The following is an 18,827-nucleotide window of genomic DNA, read 5'->3' as shown; positions in this document are numbered from 1 at the left end:
TAGTTTTGTGTATAGAGCTGTTGTCTCAATGGTTTCCCCTTCCTGTCACTTGTGTACTAATGATATCCTGCTGTTAAAGTGAAGCTTGGGACAACAAAATCCACACAATTATCATGTGTACACATCAAAGTTCAGATGATCTAGACACAATCTGAAAACTATTAGTGTAAATCAATTTTTCAACTGGAGATATAAAAAGCAAATGCTCTGAGCAAGTATTTCTAGGTTTGCCTTCATAGGCTGCTCTGACTTTAGCTGACTATTTTACTCTAAATAGTAAACGTTATCTACAAGTTTACTTTTATTGATATAGTCAGACTAATTGTATAATGCTGGAAGTAATGAGACTCAACTGTGCATGAGACTGAAAAGAAAAAAAGAAATCATTATTAATATGACATAATGATATGTTGGCCCTTATGATCAAGGGCTGTTAAGTGTCTGATGCATTTTATATGTGTAAATGACTGTAAGAGATAAATAAGCAGACAGGAAAAATGTGTAATTTTTGCTATAACTGTAATAACAGAAGAGTTTATCGGCTGTCACCATCTTGGACTTTTAGGAACAACAGATTCTAAAAACCGGAAAAAAGAAAAGCAATCCTTTATCATTAACAGAAAAATCAAATGTAAGATGTCTTGAAAATTCAGACCTGAGAATTGACAACAGTAAGTAATATGAAGGTAAACAGAGCAGTAAAAAAGATTAAAAAAAAACAAACACCATCCTCGGTGGAATTTATTAAAAGGACAGCCAAGGCATGCTTTTGGATAAATCCTTCAGATGCCTCCTGTGTCCTCTTGACTTTCAGCTTGTCTCCAAAGAGACATGTTGTGTGCCAGAGAGTATTCATCAAATTAGACCAGAGAGAAAACAATGTGAAAGCCCACAATCCTCAAAAGAAACATGCCGACAGGTTATCATAGAGGTGTCTCTTGCACTTGAACACCAGGACGCAGTATCCTCTCTGAAAAGCAATTCAGTCAATTCAGTCATGCATACGCATGCCACACGCACACACACACACACACACACACACACAAACACACACACACGCACACACACACACACACACACACACACGCACACACGCACACACACACACACACACACGCGCGCACACACAGACACACACACACACACACACACACACACACACAAATATGTTGGATAAAAGAGAAAAACCTGCACTGTGTTGCTAAGGGCTAGCAATAAAGTGACACAACTTTGGAAGGTTGCAGAACATTGTGTCCAGAAGAAAAGACAGGTTTAAGACTTAGCTCACAGGGCACTTGCAGTCCCATGTAGATGAGACAGTAGATCTTATTAAGGTAAACTTTTACCAATCGTCTAAAGTAAAAAATGGGCAGACTATAAGGGCAAAGATGTCATTGGCTGAGCTAGGTTGGAGTTTGTAGGCTCATATCATTTAGTGTTCAATCAGTCCAGAAGTGATGGCCAGTCAAAGGGCTGACCCTTAACTTTGTATAAACTATTTATCCAAACACTTGAATCACGTGTCCTTAAAATTAGAACATTGTCTGAATTGTATAATCATGTATGCTTTATACACACACACACACACACACACACACACACACACACACACACACACACTTAACAGTTTTCCTTTGTGCTATACTAGATTGTGTGTAACAAATTCCCATCTCTGTATCTTCAGATTTTCTTTGCACATTTACTTCATGCCTACTCTCTGCAGCTCAGAGTAGAGGGAAATAAATTACTTGTTCTGTATGTTTAGCACAGCTCCAGCCCTTTACTGCTGGATTAATTATGCTTTTGCAGTCCAGAGCTCGTGATTTTAGCTTTTCTGAAGTACTACCATAAAATAAACTACAGGTACATCATGTTTAAGCTTCTCTGCTGAAGCAACTGTCATAACCATGCAGCTGCTCACTGAATTCAGTAAGCTTAGCTCAGCTGAAATAATGAACCCCTGAAAAAATTGTATTGTTATACTTGGAAACCTTAGAAAACTGCATTCAGATGAGGAGAACTCTATTTATCTTTTCCTCCTCTTTTTTGCTATGCTGATCAAAGATTCTACAATGGGGAGCATTCATTTTTAGAACAAGCTTTTTAAGATTCAATCTTACTGTATGGCTGTATGGCAGAGAGGTTACCTATCAGTTGGCATGACTGGCAAAATTGTAAGCCCATCACATATACTACATTGAATTTTCCAAGGTAAAAAGGCGGCTTTGGAAGAAGGCACCATGAATTGGTAATGTTATTGGATTTCTACCAAGTTCTGACCACATCAAAGTGCTGACCTAATCCTGGATGGGGAACTGATTAATTTTAACTGTAGTTCCAAGGCTTATATTCAAAATAAATTGATGGAAACACACATGTATGGAATAGTGTTGTATGAGGCCCAAAAAAAAAGTGATGACACACTCATTTAGTTTGGAACGATAGTTTCAGTTGTCAGAATTTTTGTTTATCAAACCTCACATTTTTTCGAACCTTGAAGTGAATTGCAAAAGAAAATAGAGACAAATTCAAAAATAAATCCATCCATCTTCCATCGCTTATCTAGAGTTGGGTCGCAGGGGCAGCAGTCGGAGCTGTGAGGCCCAGACTTCCCTCTCCTACGCAACATATTCCAGCTCCTCTGGGGTGAACCCAAGGCGCTCCCAGGCCAGCCTGGAGACATAGTCTCTCCTGTGTGTCCAGGGTCTTCCCCATGGTCTCCTCCTAGATGGACATGCCCAGAATTCCTCCCAGGGGAGGCGCCCTGGAGGCACCCTGACCAGATACTTTAGCCACCTAATCTGACTCCAGATGGCAGAGCTCCTCACGCCATCTCTAAGGGAGAGTCTGGCAACTCTGCGGAGAAAACTCATGTATCCGCAATCTCGTTCTTTCAGTTACTACCCATAGCCCATGAACATAGGGGAGTGGGAACGTTCACCACGACAGACAGGTACACATCACGCCGCACCGATCCGCCTGTCGATCTCTTGCTTCATCCTCCCATCACTCGTGAACAACACCCCGAGATACTTGAGCTCCTCCACTTGGGGCAGGACCTCTTCCCCGACCCGGAGTGGGCATTCCATGGGATGTAGTAGTAGCTCTGCCTGAGGTGGGAGTTGAAACTCCTTCTGACAGGGGACTCTGCCAGAGGTTCCCAGCAGACCCTCACGTTACATTTGGGTCTGCCAGGTCTGACTGGCATCCTCCCCAACCATGGGAGCCAGCTCACCACCATGTGGTGATCAATTGACAGCTCTGCCCCCCTCTTCACCCCAGTGTCGACGACATGCGACCACAAGTCCGATGACACACTACAAAGTTGATCAAAGAGCTGTGGCCCAGGATGTGTTGGTGCCAAGTGCACATAGGGACACCTTTATGGCAAATACAGTGTAAACATTGTATTTGTTATGGACAATTTGTGACAGCCAAAGGAGTCCAACAACAAGACACCACTCGGGTTCAGATCATTGGGACTGTTCCTCCCAATCACGCCCTTCCAAGTCGCACTGTCATAGCTTTAGTGAGCATCGAAGTCTCCCAGCAGGACAAGGTAGTCCCCGGCAGGAGCACTTTCTAGCAGCCCCTCTAGGGACCCCAAGAAGGGTGTGTAAACTGTGCTGTTGTTGGGTGCATAGCCACAAACAACAGTCAGAACCGGTCCCCCCACGTGAAGTTGGCAGGAGGCTACCCTCTCACCCAACAGGTTGAACCCTAGTGACATACCATGTTCCAAGAGCCAGCTTCTGCAGCCAAGGATGGGACCACCAAGGTCCCCTGCTCCGGCTGCTGCCCAGCCCACACTGCACCCAACCCCCTTAACCCTTCCTGTGGGTGGTGAACGACGGGGAAGAGGGACCCATGTGAGTCCTTTGTGCTGTGCCTGGGCGAGCCCCATGGGTGAAGGCCCGGCCACCAAGCCCCCCCCCCAGGCCTGGCTCCAGGAGGGGTCCCAGTTACCCGCATCTGGGCAAGGGAAGACAAGATCAAAGTTTTTCTTCTTCATGGGGGTCTTCTGACCTGCGCTTTGTCTTGTCCCTTCCCTGGGACCTGTTTTCCTTGGGTCACCCTTCCAGGGGCATAAAGCCCCCGACAACATAGCTCCCAGGATCACAGGGATGCGCAAACCCCTCCACCCCAGTAAGGTGGCAGCTCACAGAGATGCAAAAATGAATTATAGCAAACAAAAAGACCAAAACATTGACCATTTGTCAAAAGGTCTCTCTTTCCTGAATCTGTGGTTTGAAAGATATGCAGATATGTAGTGGAGTGAAAAGGGACACCGAAACATAAATGTAGATAAATATGCAGAGACATACACCTCTCTTCAAGTTATTCTGTGGGGAGTTAATCCCTATGTAGTACAGCCACATTTGGTTACTACCTTTTCGCATCTTGTAAATGAGTCTGAGGGACAAAATTGAAAGTTAAGAGAGAAAAGTATGTGACAGGTTGAGAAAGACAACATAAGAAGAGTCAGATGAAAGAAGAAAGAGGGAGTATCGATTCCTTGATTCCCATATCTCTGCTAAAGAATGCATAGTGTAGAGAATTCCTGCCAGGAAAAACAAATCACAAAGCTGAAGGGATTGATGTGACACTTTAGGAACCACCAGTTTTACCATCTCAATGTTGGACATTAAATATAGGCCTTTTGTAAAGCAAATTGAGTATGCATTTGGCTGGCCTCCAGTCTCACATATACACCAAAAAAGACCTTTTTCAACAACTCCATGAACTGAGTTTGAGCCACTGTTTCTATGTCTATTATGTAAGGATGCTGTTGGTCTGTGCTCAGAATGCCAAACTAATGTTGCTGTCACAATAAAATCAAATTACTACCATCCAAATGGATGTAGAATAAAATGACATCATTTATAATTTCCCCATCATGAGTCAATACTAATCCAACTGACAGATATATTTTGAAGTACACTCAAGCATCTTTCAAATAATGGTACAAATTGAATAGCATCAAAGATCCATCTTCATTTTAGGGACCTAACACATTATAGTCCTTTTAGTTTTTGTTTCCTTGTCTGGTGTTCATCATTTGAGATAACTATGTGGCCTGCTCTCGCTACTACCACTACTTTTGAAAACTTTGGACAAATAATTTTTGTGATCTTCAGCTAGCCCTTTTTCAATTGCCCCATAGAGTTAAATGTATGTTTGGCAGGTGAGGTGCTTAGAAAACAATCTGAGATTATATCACAGCATCCACAATGTAGCAGCCTCACCTTGAGGTCATCATTTTTCTTAACAGCGAACAAAAAAAATCACATTGTGGCATTTCGTCGATTAAATAATGGCGGAGGCGTTGAGGAGTTTGACTCTTTTATTTCGAAACACCAACAAACAACTCAAATTTGAACATCATGGATCACCCATATGTACCCACCTTGACTAGCCCCCCAGCCCTTAGTCCCTAGGGGTGAGAGGCTACACCCTTTCCTGTCCGCCACAACATCAGTAGAAAACTGGAAACAGTATTGATTTTAATCTCCCCTGCCCGACTCTATTTTAAGGTTTCATGGCTGGTTGTCCTCCAAATGACACTGGTGTTTTGCAGTTGCTCTCAACAATTATTTGAGGAGCTATGCAAACCAATGCCACACTATACAATAAAAACTTTGTGTGTAAGGTAGCTTGTGCTATGAACTCCTTATACCTATGCTTTCTTATTAATAAGAACTGACAGGCAGCCCCTGATTGACATGACTAATAGATTCAGTGGCCACACATTGGACCTGTCTGGATTAACTGGTCGCCGCTGCCTTTAACCTTAGTTTCATTATTATCAGTAGCTCTCCATGGCAGCCATTTCACCGAGTTGTAACAGCCAATTCTTTTCTGCCCTCACCCCTCTGCTGTGTGCTCATATTTTTTCAGACAACCGACGACATACCAGTGGCATCAGCCGAGTGTCCAAGTGATGATGAGGACATTGATCCCTGTGAGCCGAGCTCAGGTGGGTTAGGTTAGTCATCTCTTCTTTTCTATTTTTCTCTGCGTGTGTCAGTCTGTCTCTATGTGTCATACTGCCATCCCTTCCCAATGCAGCCCCTCCCCATTGCAGGGCAGCATTTAAAGATACAAAAGCCACGCAGGAAGATTATCAGCAGAAAGAATATGCCTTCATCTATTTCTAGAAACAAGGCAATGCTGGCATATTTTGCATGAGCTGAAACGCTCAATTTGGTTGTCAGTTTATGGTGAATGTGGTGGCACAGTCTCACAACAAGAAGTATCCTGGTTCAGTGTCTGGAGATTGCATATTCCTATGTGTGCCCTCAAGGTTGCCAATTTCCCCCCAGAGTTCAAAAACATACAACACATTAGCAGGTGACTCTACATTGTCCATACTATTGATATGAATGACAGATTGCATGGTTGTATGTCAAATTTTGTGATCCTGTGAAGGGATCGGGTCCCTGTCAACAGGATAAACAGCATAGAAAAATGCATGAATTAATTAATGATTTATGGTCAACGTGAACACAAGGTTTGTTCATTGGCAGCAAGAATTGGATCACTCAGGCCATCATTCATCCAATATGTTGTCTCATTTTTACTGCTGATCCTTTGGACTGCTACTTCAGAAAGCAGCCACAGTCCACATATTGTTCCAGCATCAATGAAGCAGGGTTGGGGAAAAGCTTTTGTTAGTCACAGTCCAATTGTAAACACAGCACGATATGATAAGCTGGGGAGATGGTTTCACAATAGAATAGTAGACTGTGAAAAAAAGATGCAGGCAGTTTTAACTTGTCATTTATGTTAATCAAGTTGAGAACCTAACTAATTTAACCAAGAGAGAAGAGATGCTGGTCACAGAGTCTTAAAATAGAAAGCGTATTAATAATGTACCATTTCAAATTATACTTTTTGATACACACACACACACACACACACATGCACTGATGCCTCTCTGAATGAGTCATGTCCTAAATGTAATTTGTTAATGCTTTTATTTAGGTATTTTAATTGATTAACTAGTTAATCAATTTTAGCCTTTAATCAAACAGGTTAGTCTTATAGAGATCAAATATCTCATTTTCAGAGGTGATTTGGTCAGGCGGGCAGCTGCACAGTAATTTAATTAATTTTGACACACTAATGACACCTTCATTTGCTCAAATCTAGGCAGTTGGCTTCCATTGTGATGGAAGTGAAATGAAACCAGTTCCTCAAGAACACCTTTCTCAGAAAAATGTATACAAAAAAAAAAAAACCACAATTTCATTCATATCCATATTAAAATGTGTTTTGCTTATATCAAATTAATGAATAGCTTGTAATTGTTGTACTACTTGTTTTCCATAAGGTCACCATACCCGTTACTGTGAAAACAGAGGCTCTTGGGAATGTAAACAACACAGTAGCATTATTACCTATAAGAATCTGACACATGAAAAGCAAACACAGACAAGAGTGAGGAAGTGGTGTGTTCTGTCGTTGAAAGGTTGTGTCTTATGCTCTGTTCATTAACATTGTGTATCCCTATCTTTGCTTGATAAATGTGTGTTACCCCCCCAAAAAACTCTACCGTTTAAATCATCTTTGCCCCACCACAGACTGAATTTTTCAGTTGACTCATCAAATCGTTAATCCGTTACCTTTCTTGTTACACATATCGTAGAAGGAACTGAATCGTAATTCTGTATACAAAAAGGAACACCATTCTGCAGTCCTAAGAAAAGTCTAGACCTTCCTCTCCACTGCCTTGTAAAATTGATCAGTATATGGTCATAAAAAGATCCACCAAATTCTATGGGACATTAAAGACTATCATTTTTTCCCAAATTGTGTTAATTTGGACCTTGACAGGCTGCAATGGCAGAATTAGCTTTTGCCGCAGCTCCTTTTTTTCCGATGGCTTTCATGTCGCTCATCAAGATGATGTGTCCATTGGGTGGCATCACAATAGGTACATCTGCCACCTCTAATATATGCTATACACAGGAGACTGACCCTTGCACACTGGCAGCTTGCATTATGATAGCTTTTTGACAAGGGCATCTATGCCAATATCCTGTGTGAGCTGTGTGAATTTCAGGGACACAGAAACCCCTGAAGAGTCCCCCACTTTTTCTGTGATTACTGAGGGGAATTTTACACCAGAATTGTGAAATCCCTTGTTGCCAGCTATCTAACATTATATCCCAATTAATATCACTGTTCTCTTAGTACCATTCTGTCTTCACTGATTAAGGAAAATATAGTTTAATCTTCCAGCAGCATGCTGGTCTTTAGGCAGATTTAGAAGAAGAGGCTTAGCGTTCACAGTTTTGATATATTTCTATCTAAAATTAATACATAGTCTCCACAACACATGTACACCAGCATTTGTGCATAAGTGATGCCAAGAGGTGAACTTTGAAAAAGTCTATTATGTGATGTCTCTATGTTTCAAGGTCAGCGCTAGGTCATCCTTTATGTCTCCTAACAAAGCATTCTCTTTCAGCGACTGAGTGACATCAATTTGTCAAAACCTTCATATTCCCATGTTGTATGACTTTTACCCTAGAAACAACAAAAATTAAGCTTCACCAGCAAAAGCTAAATATCCATTGGGACTCAGATAAGATCATATTGCAACAAATACAATCCTCTCCTCACAAAAGTGATATAGATATACACCATATTCATTTCAAGTTATAATGTATTAAATTGTTGTGACAATAGGCATGAAAGAGAAAAACTATAATTGATCCTTAAAAAATGGGATGAAGAGCTGGACAATCAGGATGGGGATCGGGGTGAGGTTAATAGCAGGATAGGATCATCACTGGTGATGATTTTTGAGTTCTCTGGTCTATTGATAAATGTGAATGGAACAAGTAGTTGACAAGCAGCAAATGGAATTAAAGTCTCTTACCTATTGACTCACTTTTGTTCTTGTCATGCAGACAGCAGATGAGGTGACTTATTCAATAATATGTGAAACTGTATGGAGTCTCTGACCTGCCAACATTCATACAAACTGGATAAAAGATTTGCATTCAGGAAATTACAAACAAAGTAAAGCAAAATTAGCACAATTGCAAACAGATTAATATAACAATAATATTAATAAAATGTCTAATATTTTAACATCTTTTATCATATTATAATTGACAGATAAGACAAAAAAGGCCATCAAAACTGAAAATTACTTTTAACTTGGTGTGAATGACCTAAACAAATGCAAATTATATTGTGTTTATTGTTTCTAGATGTATCTCCTTTCGTAAAAGTAAATGTACAATCTGGAAATCTGTAATTAAAAGGCAGATCAATCTATAACCCATTTGAACCATATGGTTGTCATACACCATCAATCTCTGCCTCCCCATAACTTTTTTTTTACTTTTCCTTCTCTCTACTAATCCATATGCAAGAGCTGGAGTGCCTTTTCCCTGTGTTTTCTACTAGATGTGGTTTTAGTAGTGTGTGAGCTGTTCATATGTTCTTTATTTATTTATGTAATATTAATCTGTTTTTTTGCATCACACATTTGATCCTGAGTCTAACATGTAAGGCCATATCACACCCCATTGTTTATCAGAAGGGAATTACAAAGAGGTCAACATTGTTATTTTGCCATTAAAAAGATTATTATTGAAAATGCTTAGAAAATAGGATGGGGATTGTTCATGTATAGCATTAAAATAAGGCACATAAAAGGAAAAATCTGTCATAGAAATGTGTATTATTTTATTTATGTATGTATGCATTTATTTATTTATTATTTCAGAAAACAGGAGAATAATTTAATACCTTGGTTTTTAAAGAAACATTTTTCCTAGAATACTTGAATCAAGCCCTGGCTGTATCCTGCCTTATGCCAATTGACAACTGTGAGAGGCTCCATTACCCCCGTGACTCTAAGTGTTGGATAAGTGTTAGATAATGAATGAATAAATGAATAATTGAACCAAGCCAAGGTGATACACCAATTATTGGTAGAGGACAAGAATTATCTGTATGTCACACTGCCAAAAAAAAAAACATATTTCATTATCATTACCTACATTGCACATATCAGGTGTATAGATTTTACCTTTTTTTGCCACTTGCTTGTGCCTCCCAGTCAACACAGTCACTTTAAACAACCATCTGCAATATACAAATCATGACTTTGTGTTTGTAATCCTGGCTTCAGTTGCCCTTTACAAGGCAGGATAAGGTTAATCATCTCCTAGTTTCTTTTCTTTCTATAGTTTCACATAATTTTCTGTCCTCAAGCCATCTGCTGTCACATTAGCGGTTACTAATGTTTGGCATTTGCTTTAATTGATTTAAATTATGGGAAGGCAAACAGTACATGTAGTAAGCCAATAAATCAATTTTCGAATGAATTCCCACTTTAACCGGGCAAAGTCACTGTCCATGTTCAAAAGGTTATTTTAAAAAATAAAAGTTATAACTTCCTTTTCTAATTTTCCCTTTATTGAAAATACTGGCATATGGTTTGCATGCAAAGAGATTGTCTAGAGCACAGATTACTTTGCAAAGGAAAAGCATTTTTAAAGATTTGATGCTCATAAAGTAAACAAGATTAAAAGAAACAGTGTTGACATTCAAACATTACGCATACTCCTTTGCATCAAATATTGGTATCACTGCACGGTTGATTCATGCAGACAATGTTATGGAATTTGGCCATTTTTGTTTTCTGCACCATTTCAGTGAGGATTATACTGTCCAAGTCTTCTTTCAACATTCTATTTTAAATTAAATGAGTTCTGAAAGAAAACAGGATTTCACACTTACTGTCAGTCTTTCTTTTTACTGATCCCCCCATATTTATATTTTCAATTATATTTCTTCTCCTAGCACACATCTTTTGGATATGCTGACATTGATGCTAACATGTTGTGTCTGTTTATAACTCTAAGTAGGGCATGAAAGACTTTGCTTATCCAAGAAAAAGAAAGACACTGAGGCAAAGTTCAGTTACGGTAACAGTATAATTGCATTGGGCTTTGGCTCTGTTAACCAAAAATTCACAGTTGACCAATCATTAAAATACTTTTTCAAAATACTGTGACTTCACATTTCTTTTTTTTTTCTTTTCTATCTATTTTTCTTTTCAACAGAAACCACATATTTATTGTAATTTTGACCTTTATGGGTTTTTTTTTTTTAAGATGAGAAATAGTAAAGTTTCACTTCTCAGTTTGCAGTAAATCCCCCCACATTTCTCCAAAATACGATTTGAAATCTTAAAAAAATTCTACTGGGATACAAGTGGAGTATGTTTTGCTGAATCTCTTGACAGCCTCCAAATCCTCAGAAGTGGATGGAGAGAAATTCACTGGGCATCCCAATATGTTCTTTTGGAAAAACTTTGTTTCCTTGGATTCTGGAGAGTATCTTAGGTGGAGGCAAGAGAGTGGCTACTTGTTTTGATCAACCCAATCTCACCAGCAATATCATGTGTATTCAAGTTCCAGGCACCAAAACCCATTCACACAAGTGGGCAGATTATTATAACAAATTACAGAGATCATCGTATACAGTGTTATGGAACGCTATTCACTCAGCTCTCAATTAATTGTTTACAAACCCCATAAGCAAAGCCGCTTCTGACTCATACAAGCTTGATGTCATTGCATGTCACAGCATGTCACAAGTACAGGACAGTTTGGATCACTTCTCAAGGGCTCTCAGATATTAAGAGTGAAAAGGGATTTAATCAATATCTTAGTATCACACCAGTTGATACGGTGACCCTCCACAGACTGATCCCCAAATCTATGAGGCCTCTGACAACTTGTGATTATTGTTTGATACTGTATGTGAAAGGAAGCTATAACAGCAATCTGACTAGATAAATGCAGTGTTTTACCTGAGTATAGAAACCAAGCATTTAAAGTTATAAAGTTACACAAAGATTTTAACCGCTTCATGCATGACGGTCACTACACTGGACAGCTATTAACATTTTTTTAACTCGGTATATCATTGGTCATGAATCAAAGGGTTAAATTTCCCTTTTAAATTTATCTAAGGTTGCATATGAAGGGAAGCCATTGGTGCAGTGGTTGGTGCTTCTGCCTCACATCATGAAGGGCCTGATTGGACCTTTATATGTGGAGTTTGCATGTCTGTGTGGTTTTCCTCCAGGTTCTCCAGATTCCTCCCACAGTTGAAAAATCATTCACCCATCCATCCATCTTCTACCAATTATCTGGAATCGGGTCGCAGGGGTAGGAGTTAAAGTAAAGAGGCCCAGACTTCCCTTTCCCTGGCAATTCATACCAGCTCTTCTGGGGGTATCCCAAGGCATTCATAGGCCAACCGAGATACATAGTCCCTCCAACATGTCCTGGTTCTTCCCCCCCCGGTTGGACTTGCCTGGAACCCCTCACCAGGGAGGCATCCCGCAGGAATCCTAACCAGATGCCCCAGCCACTTCATCTGACTCCTCTCCACATGGAGGAGAGGCGACTCTACTCTGTGCCCCTGACGGATGGCTGAGCTCCTCCCCTCATCTCATCATAAGAGAGACACCCTGCGAAAAAAGATCATTTTAGCCGCTTGGACCCACAGGCCTTGTTCTTAAGGTCACAACCCACAGCTTGTGACCATAGGTAAGGTGACGAACGTGGATCAATCAGTAAATTTAGACCCTTTGACTCAGCCCCTTCTTCACCACGACAGACTGGTGCAGAGTACGTATCACTGCTGATGCCACATGATCCAGCTGTCAATCTCCTCTTCTATCCTTCCCTCTCTTGTGAACAAGACACCAAGGTACCCTAACTTCTCAGATTGAGGCAGGATCTCCTCCCCTGCCCAGACTATGCACTCCAACCATTTCCGTCTGAGAACCATGGTATCGGATTTGGAGGTGCTGATCCTCATCCCGACCGCTTCACATTCGGCTGTAAACCCCTCCAGCAAGAGAGGGAAATCACTGTCTGATGAATCCAACAGATCCACATCATCCACACCAAGCAGAGACCCTGTCTAGAGGTTATCAAACTGGATGACTCCAACATACTGGCTGGGCTTAGAAATTCTGTCAATAAAACTTATGAACAGAATCTCTGACAAAGGAAGGCCTTGTCAGTGCCTAACCCTCACTGGAAACAAGTCCAATTTATAACTGGCACGGTGACTCATGCTCTGGCACCGATCACACAAGGACCGAACGTCCTTTAGTACCCCATTCTCCCAGAGCAGCCCCCACAGGATTCCCTCAGTGACATGGTTGAATGCCTTCTCCAGATCCATAAATCACATACAACCGGTTGGCCAAACTCCCATGCGCCCTCTAAGACACTCCAAGGAGTGTAAAGCTGGTCCACTGTTACAAAACCAGGACATAATTGGGTCTTTGCCAAATCAGAAACTAGCAGGCGCAGGAACGTAGAACAGGAGGAAGACAACAACAAACGAAAGAACATCGTCATACCGTATGTTGCTGATGTTTGGGAGAAACTCTGAAGGGTGTAAACCATACAATGGTGTACAAACCCCACAACACCCTGAGGCAAAAACAGGTGCACCCCAAGGACAAAACACCCAGGCATAAGATTGAGAAAGTGGTTTATGCTGTCACTTTCACTGATGATTGTGACGATTGGGGACCAAACAACTTCTGCACAAACAGATTGCCCAACACAGGAGAGCCACTACTTCAGGACAGGACTCTGTGATCCAACTACACCTGAAAGACAAGGGTCTTTCCTATGAAGACAACAATGACCATATTCTGGCCAGTGAAGACAGATGGTTCGAGAGAGGAGTCAAAGAAGCCATCTTTGTCAAAACAAAAAAACATCTCTGAACGGAGGAGGGGGCCTCAAACACAACCTTTCACAAACCTACAACACCATACTGGGATCAATAGCAAAACAAATATGCACACACAGACCACACCCATCTGCACTCTTCAAACAACCAGGAAAGACCCGCCAGCCAATAACATCCACATGAGCCTCAGTCGATGTGATCCCATGAGTTTCAATCCTTTGTGTAGATTTACATTTTCACATTCCAACCCAGATAATCTCACTAAATTGCTGTACGGTTCCAATGAACACCACCCCCATGAGTGACAACCCCCCTTACATCTAGTTTTGCAGATCAACTCTTCCACTTACATAACAACCAACCGCAATAATCTAGATCCTGCCCAAAAATTTGGCAGTTATTTCCGGAAACTCCCCATAGGTCATTAAAACTGAAGAAGACTCTCGGATGAGGGGTGAAATGTCTCCGAGTGGATAAATTCAAGTCCAGTCCAGAAAACAAGATTTTGACAAGAATTCACCATGACCTGGAAGACAGAGAACCTCCCCAGACATGATGCTGTTAATTAATTTTCTTTTTCTTCCTAGCCCCCCAAAAAAAGATGTGGTCAGTTGATTGATAGTCTACCATATTACAGTGTGAGTGCAGCCTGTTGTGGGCCAATCACCAGATTCAGGCAAGAGGAAAGTTCTTGCCTCCTGAAAATTTCCACATCTGCTCTGTAGGAGCCAGACTCTCAAACGACATTATGAGACTATCTACCAATATTATAGACACTTTCAACTTTTTGAACCTGATGGAAAATATGAAAGTAAGTCACTGTTAATGCAGTGGATTTTGGGGGAAGAGTTATTTCAACCAATGACTTTTGCCCACAAGGCGAGCGCACTCTTCACACCTGTCTGCAAGGATAAGTGGGCTTGTCATAAGCAGAGCTAATCTGTTGGAACGCTCAGCCACACTCAATCCAACAGTAGTACTACCATTTGTCCTTGATTGCCTACTGGCCTAGGAGGCTTACTTTGGCCCTGATTACTAATCATGTTGAAAAGATTTCAATAAACAGCTGCAGCATCTCTTCTAGCAAACAGAACCTCTGCCATTTAGATCTTTTATTGTTTTGTTTTGGCAAGAATAAAGGCCATCCAAAATATGTATACATGCACCGTCTGCAATTCGCTAATTTTAAACCACTCACAGCACCTTTTCACAATGACGTGCAATAAATCCTTGTTTTCAAAAATTTCCCTCAATGGTAATGGCAAGTACTCAATGTTACTGAAGATGTTTAATCCATTATATTCAATGTGAATGTTGGCAAATTTCAGCTCTTAAAAGAATTGCAATGTATCTGTCTGTAAAACAGTGTATTTCGTACACTTTGATTAGAGATCACATTCACTTCACGCTATATATATATGTTTGGTTTTGTTTGTGTAACCTCTGCCATTAATCATGCGTATACCATCAAGTAGGGGAAACTTCAAATGGGCAAAGGTAGATGCCCCTGAAAGTCTCATATGATGCAGAAAAAAGGTAATACAGTCTGAGGGAAACTTGATGGACACATCAACAAATATCAGCTGGGCCATAAGTGATTATCCAAAAACATTATTTCAGTATAAATCACCACAGGGTTATATCAACTGACTCCATTGATGATGATAATGATTGTAATAATCTTCTTCTTCTTTCGGGTTTTCCCTTCAGGGGTCGCCATAGTGAATCAACCTTTTCCATCTAACCCAATTGTCTGCATCCTCCTCTCTCACACCAACTAACTTCATATCCTCTCACTAAATCTTCTCATGGAATAATAATAATAATAATAAATAATAATGATGATGATGATGATGATGATGATGATAATAATAATAATAATAACAATAATACTAATAATAATAATAATAATGGTGGCGCAGTGGTTAGCGCTTCGGAATCAGAGCTCGAAGGACCCTGGTTTGATTCTGACAAGGGTATTTTATGTGTGGCGTTTGAATGTTCGCATGTCTGCGTGGACTTCCCCAGGGTTCTTCGGTTTTCTCCCACCCACCGAAACATGCAGATTACTTGAAAAAAAATGAGAAAATTAGCCCGAATGAACGAGTGAATGAATGGTTGTATGTCTATATATGTGGCCCTGCAATTGACTGGTGACCAGCCCCCGCCTCCGCTCAATGACAGATGTAATAGGCCTCAGCATCCTCCCGTGACCCTGATTGCAGGATAAGCAGCAGAAGATGGATGGATAATAATTAAATGCAAACCCTGTCTCTCAGATTTTTGGTGATCAGATGTTCTTCTTTTCTTACAGCTAACCCAACTGGTGCTGGACCTAAGGGTTTCCCGGATACTTCAGAAGTCTTTCGGGAGTCCAGCAGCACTACAGGAATGGTTGTCGGCATTGTTGCAGCAGCTGCATTGTGTATTCTCATCCTATTGTACGCAATGTATAAATATAGAAACAGGGATGAGGGTTCATACCACGTAGATGAGAGTCGCAACTATATCAGCAATTCAGCACAATCCAACGGCACCATCGTCAAAGAGAAACCAGTTAACACCACAAAGACCTCAAGCAAGAATAAGAAGAACAAGGATAAGGAGTACTACGTGTGATTGTCAAAAGGTTGGTCTTTGCCTGACCAATCCTGGCATTTACTGATAAGTCACATCAAGACATAATTTTGTGTATAGCATAATAACGAAGATGAACATTATTTAGTTGTCTTTTTTTTCTGGAGGACAATGCTCTGAAAAGTTAACATAAGGGAAAATAAAAACGTTTTTTTTAGACTCAAGCACTCAAGACAGTTTGAATGAAACCACCATGAACTGACCCAGAATAAGACTGACATGGATAAACATCTCTGGCAACTAGTCGAAAAGAACTCAAAACATATCTTACATGTCAACCAAATAACATTAACCGGTCTAAGGATGAGAAGAATATTACACCCTTGTTTCTGGGGAACAGAGGAGCAAAGGTGCACTTTGGAAACGCGGAGTCCACCTGACACACTCAATGGTTTCATTGCATTGCCTGTGTTTGTGCTGTTGAGACTTTTTCTACAAAAAATTACACACTGAAAATATACACACACACTCCTGAGTAAGCCAAACATATGCCATCGAGAAATCGCCGTGAAATAAATGACAAAGAATCAGCAAGAAAAAAAATCCTCAAGGATGACAATGGATCAGCCAAAGTACTCACTAAGGAGACGATGATGGCCAAAACAGACTAACCTGGCTGACAGAGCTGCTTCAATTCAAAGAACAGAATGCGGTTTACTTTGAGTGACTTTGTTTTAAAAGAAAAGAAAACTCCTTTGTGCCAGTATTCAAGCTGGAGGCCTTTGTTTTCACATCTTGTGAAGTCAAAGGAAAGAGCCCCTAGGGTGAATAGGGTATCTTAAAAGTAATCATTCGGGAGCCATGCACGCAAAATTATCTTATTACAGTACATATGTTTATAACAGTACAGCCACATCTATATGTGCTTTCTGGACTGTGACAATGTGGTGTTTTATAGCCTGTTGTATAGATGACGGCAACTATAACCGCTCCTCAACCATTTTGGAATAAAACCTCAAAAGGACAAAAAAGAAAACATAAGTGTTATTAAGTGTTCTTAGACATAGACGATTTTATGATCATATCTGTATTTTGCCCACCCGGATAATTTGATCCCCCTCCGTTTTACATGTTATAGTTTTTTATACCAATGCAAAACTGAGATAGACTATCCCAGACTAGTAGTAGCCTTAGCCTGACCCAAATACTGCGCAATGCGTTAATAGTGGAGAGGCATGGCATGATAACATGTATGGCTCTATATGGATGCTGGTAGAATCACTGCCATTCTCCACAATCCTTACTTACATTGGTGAGTATAAAGATGAAGAAAATGAGTGACAATGATGATAACGATAATGAAGATTAACATGACAATGACATAAATAAATTGATGAATTGATGTGTGTGTTTTCAAGAGGTATAAAACTGTGTGTGTGCCTGCGTGTGTGTGCATGCGTGCGTGTGTGCGTGCTTGCGTGTGTGCGTGTGCGTGCGTGTGATGATGCAAAGTTCGAGGTGCGAATCCCACAAGACTTTATGTCAAATGTCCTCCGTTTGTTCTGCCATTATGTCTATCAGTTCTGCTTTCCGGAGACCTGTACTTAGTATGAGTGTGAGGAAAATGACTATAAATGATGATTATAAATGATTTTGTTTATTCCTTTTATTTCAAGTAATTATGCAGAATCATAACTTTTCAAAACAAACAAAACAAAAATCTAAAGAATAAAATATTGCAAAACTCAACATTAAGCTGTCTATAACAAATCTATTGGAGAAAAATGAAGGTAAGTCATCCTACACACACCACACCATTGAGGTTGTTTGTTAAGCAGCAAAAAGGATTTTCAAGTCACATCTTAAATATAAAGACAATCCTTTTTTTGTCATATCTAGTTATGCTGTACATACAGCACAACACCAGCAACACTTGTCCTCTGCATTCAATCCATCATGGATGAACCATCAGTCCTGAGCAGCCACTAAGCAACCCCAGGGAGCTGTTGAGGCTTCAGTGTCTTGCAGACCACTCTACCTGCTGTAGCCCTCCAGTCATAAAGTGACTGTAAAAGTCCAGTAGTATGTAAGGACGAAGGTTCAGACATTTTTATCAATTAAGGTTTCACACCACACACACAGCCCAACCCCCACCTAACCAAACAGGATACACTGTGGAGTGTATCCTGTTTCCACAGTTTATCCCACCCCCAGCCTCTCCATAACAACAGACAAGGTGAGGAAGCAGCTGAGGAGAATCAAGAAGTCAGGAGTGTGATAAAAGGCATCCGTATTTCTGTTAGCAGTTGCAGGACTTTAACTCAAAGTCAAAGGCTTACAGCCCATCTCTGGTCCACTGCTGCTAACTTTTCCGTCTGAAGGTGACTAAGTGGGTTGTTGTCTTTGAAAACCACAAACTTGGCCCTTAGTAAGTATTCACGGAAACCCTCTGTCACTGCCCATTATAAAGCCAAGAACTCAAGCTTCATTGAACT

The 18,827-nt window shown here is 40.5% G+C and overlaps 1 protein-coding gene across 10 annotated transcripts in view; it reads left to right on the top strand.

The window, feature by feature from the left end:
- LOC147236387 (neurexin-1a) overlaps positions 1–18,083 on the top strand; it is a 242,998-nt gene extending 224,915 nt beyond the window's left edge. For 8 of the 10 annotated variants that reach the window (XM_086167857.1, XM_086167839.1, XM_086167894.1 and 5 more), the window contains 2 exons: positions 5,899–5,986; positions 16,070–18,083. In XM_086167857.1, the coding sequence (XP_086023983.1) occupies positions 5,899–5,986; positions 16,070–16,374 (393 nt within the window). In that variant the 3' untranslated portion in view covers positions 16,375–18,083. The remainder of the gene's footprint in view (positions 1–5,898; positions 5,987–16,069) is intronic. The other 2 variants (XM_086167913.1, XM_086167848.1) reach the window with 1 other exon arrangement.
- Positions 18,084–18,827: the final 744 nt, after the last annotated feature.

This window comes from Fistularia commersonii, chromosome 2, assembly GCF_037954325.1.
Source record: "Fistularia commersonii isolate RoL2024-O1a breed Wild chromosome 2, RoL_Fcom_v1.0, whole genome shotgun sequence".
Classification (NCBI taxonomy): Eukaryota; Metazoa; Chordata; class Actinopteri; order Syngnathiformes; family Fistulariidae; genus Fistularia; species Fistularia commersonii.
This window is presented reverse-complemented; position numbering and strand designations above follow the sequence as displayed.